This window comes from Mesitornis unicolor, unplaced genomic scaffold, assembly GCF_000695765.1.
Source record: "Mesitornis unicolor isolate BGI_N332 unplaced genomic scaffold, ASM69576v1 scaffold16175, whole genome shotgun sequence".
Lineage (NCBI taxonomy): Eukaryota > Metazoa > Chordata > Aves > Mesitornithiformes > Mesitornithidae > Mesitornis > Mesitornis unicolor.
Window position 1 is genome coordinate 1,906 of NW_010186298.1, and position 490 is coordinate 2,395.

Below are 490 nucleotides of genomic sequence, written 5' to 3' on the forward strand. Positions count from 1 at the left end.
GGTGACACCAGGGATGAGGAAATGGGTGACACCAGGGTTACAGGTGACACCAGGGATGTGGGTGACTCTGAGGGTGTGGGTGACACCAGGGTCACGGGTGGCACCCAGGACGTGGGTGACATTGAAGGCGTGGGTGACACCAGGGACATGGGTGGCACCGGGGTCACAGGTGACACCAGGGACGTGGGCGATACTGAGGGTGTGGGTGGCACTGGGGACGTGGGTGACACCAAGGGCACAGGTGACACCAAGGATGTGGGTGGCACCGGGGACATGGGTGGCACTGAGGATGTGGTTGACACCAGGGATGAGGACGTGGGTGACACCAGGGACGTGGGTGACTCTGAGGGCGTGGGTGACATCGGGGACATTGGTGACAGTGAGGACATGGGTGGCACCGGGGACACTGAAGACTCTGAGGACGTGGGTGACACTGGGGACGTGGGTGACACCGAGGTCCCAGGTGACCCGATGACGTCACAGATGCCGA

The 490-nt window shown here is 62.7% G+C and overlaps 1 protein-coding gene across 1 annotated transcript in view; it reads right to left on the reverse strand.

Annotated features, from left to right (window-relative positions):
- Positions 1–389, reverse strand: part of LOC104541130 (mucin-2-like) — a gene marked incomplete at its 3' end in the record, with an annotated part of 2,264 nt that extends 1,875 nt beyond the window's left edge. Inside the window, exon 1 of the mRNA XM_010185110.1 lies at positions 316–389. Within this exon, the coding sequence (XP_010183412.1) occupies positions 316–389 (74 nt within the window). The remainder of the gene's footprint in view (positions 1–315) is intronic.
- Between the last annotated feature and the right edge of the window lie 101 nt (positions 390–490).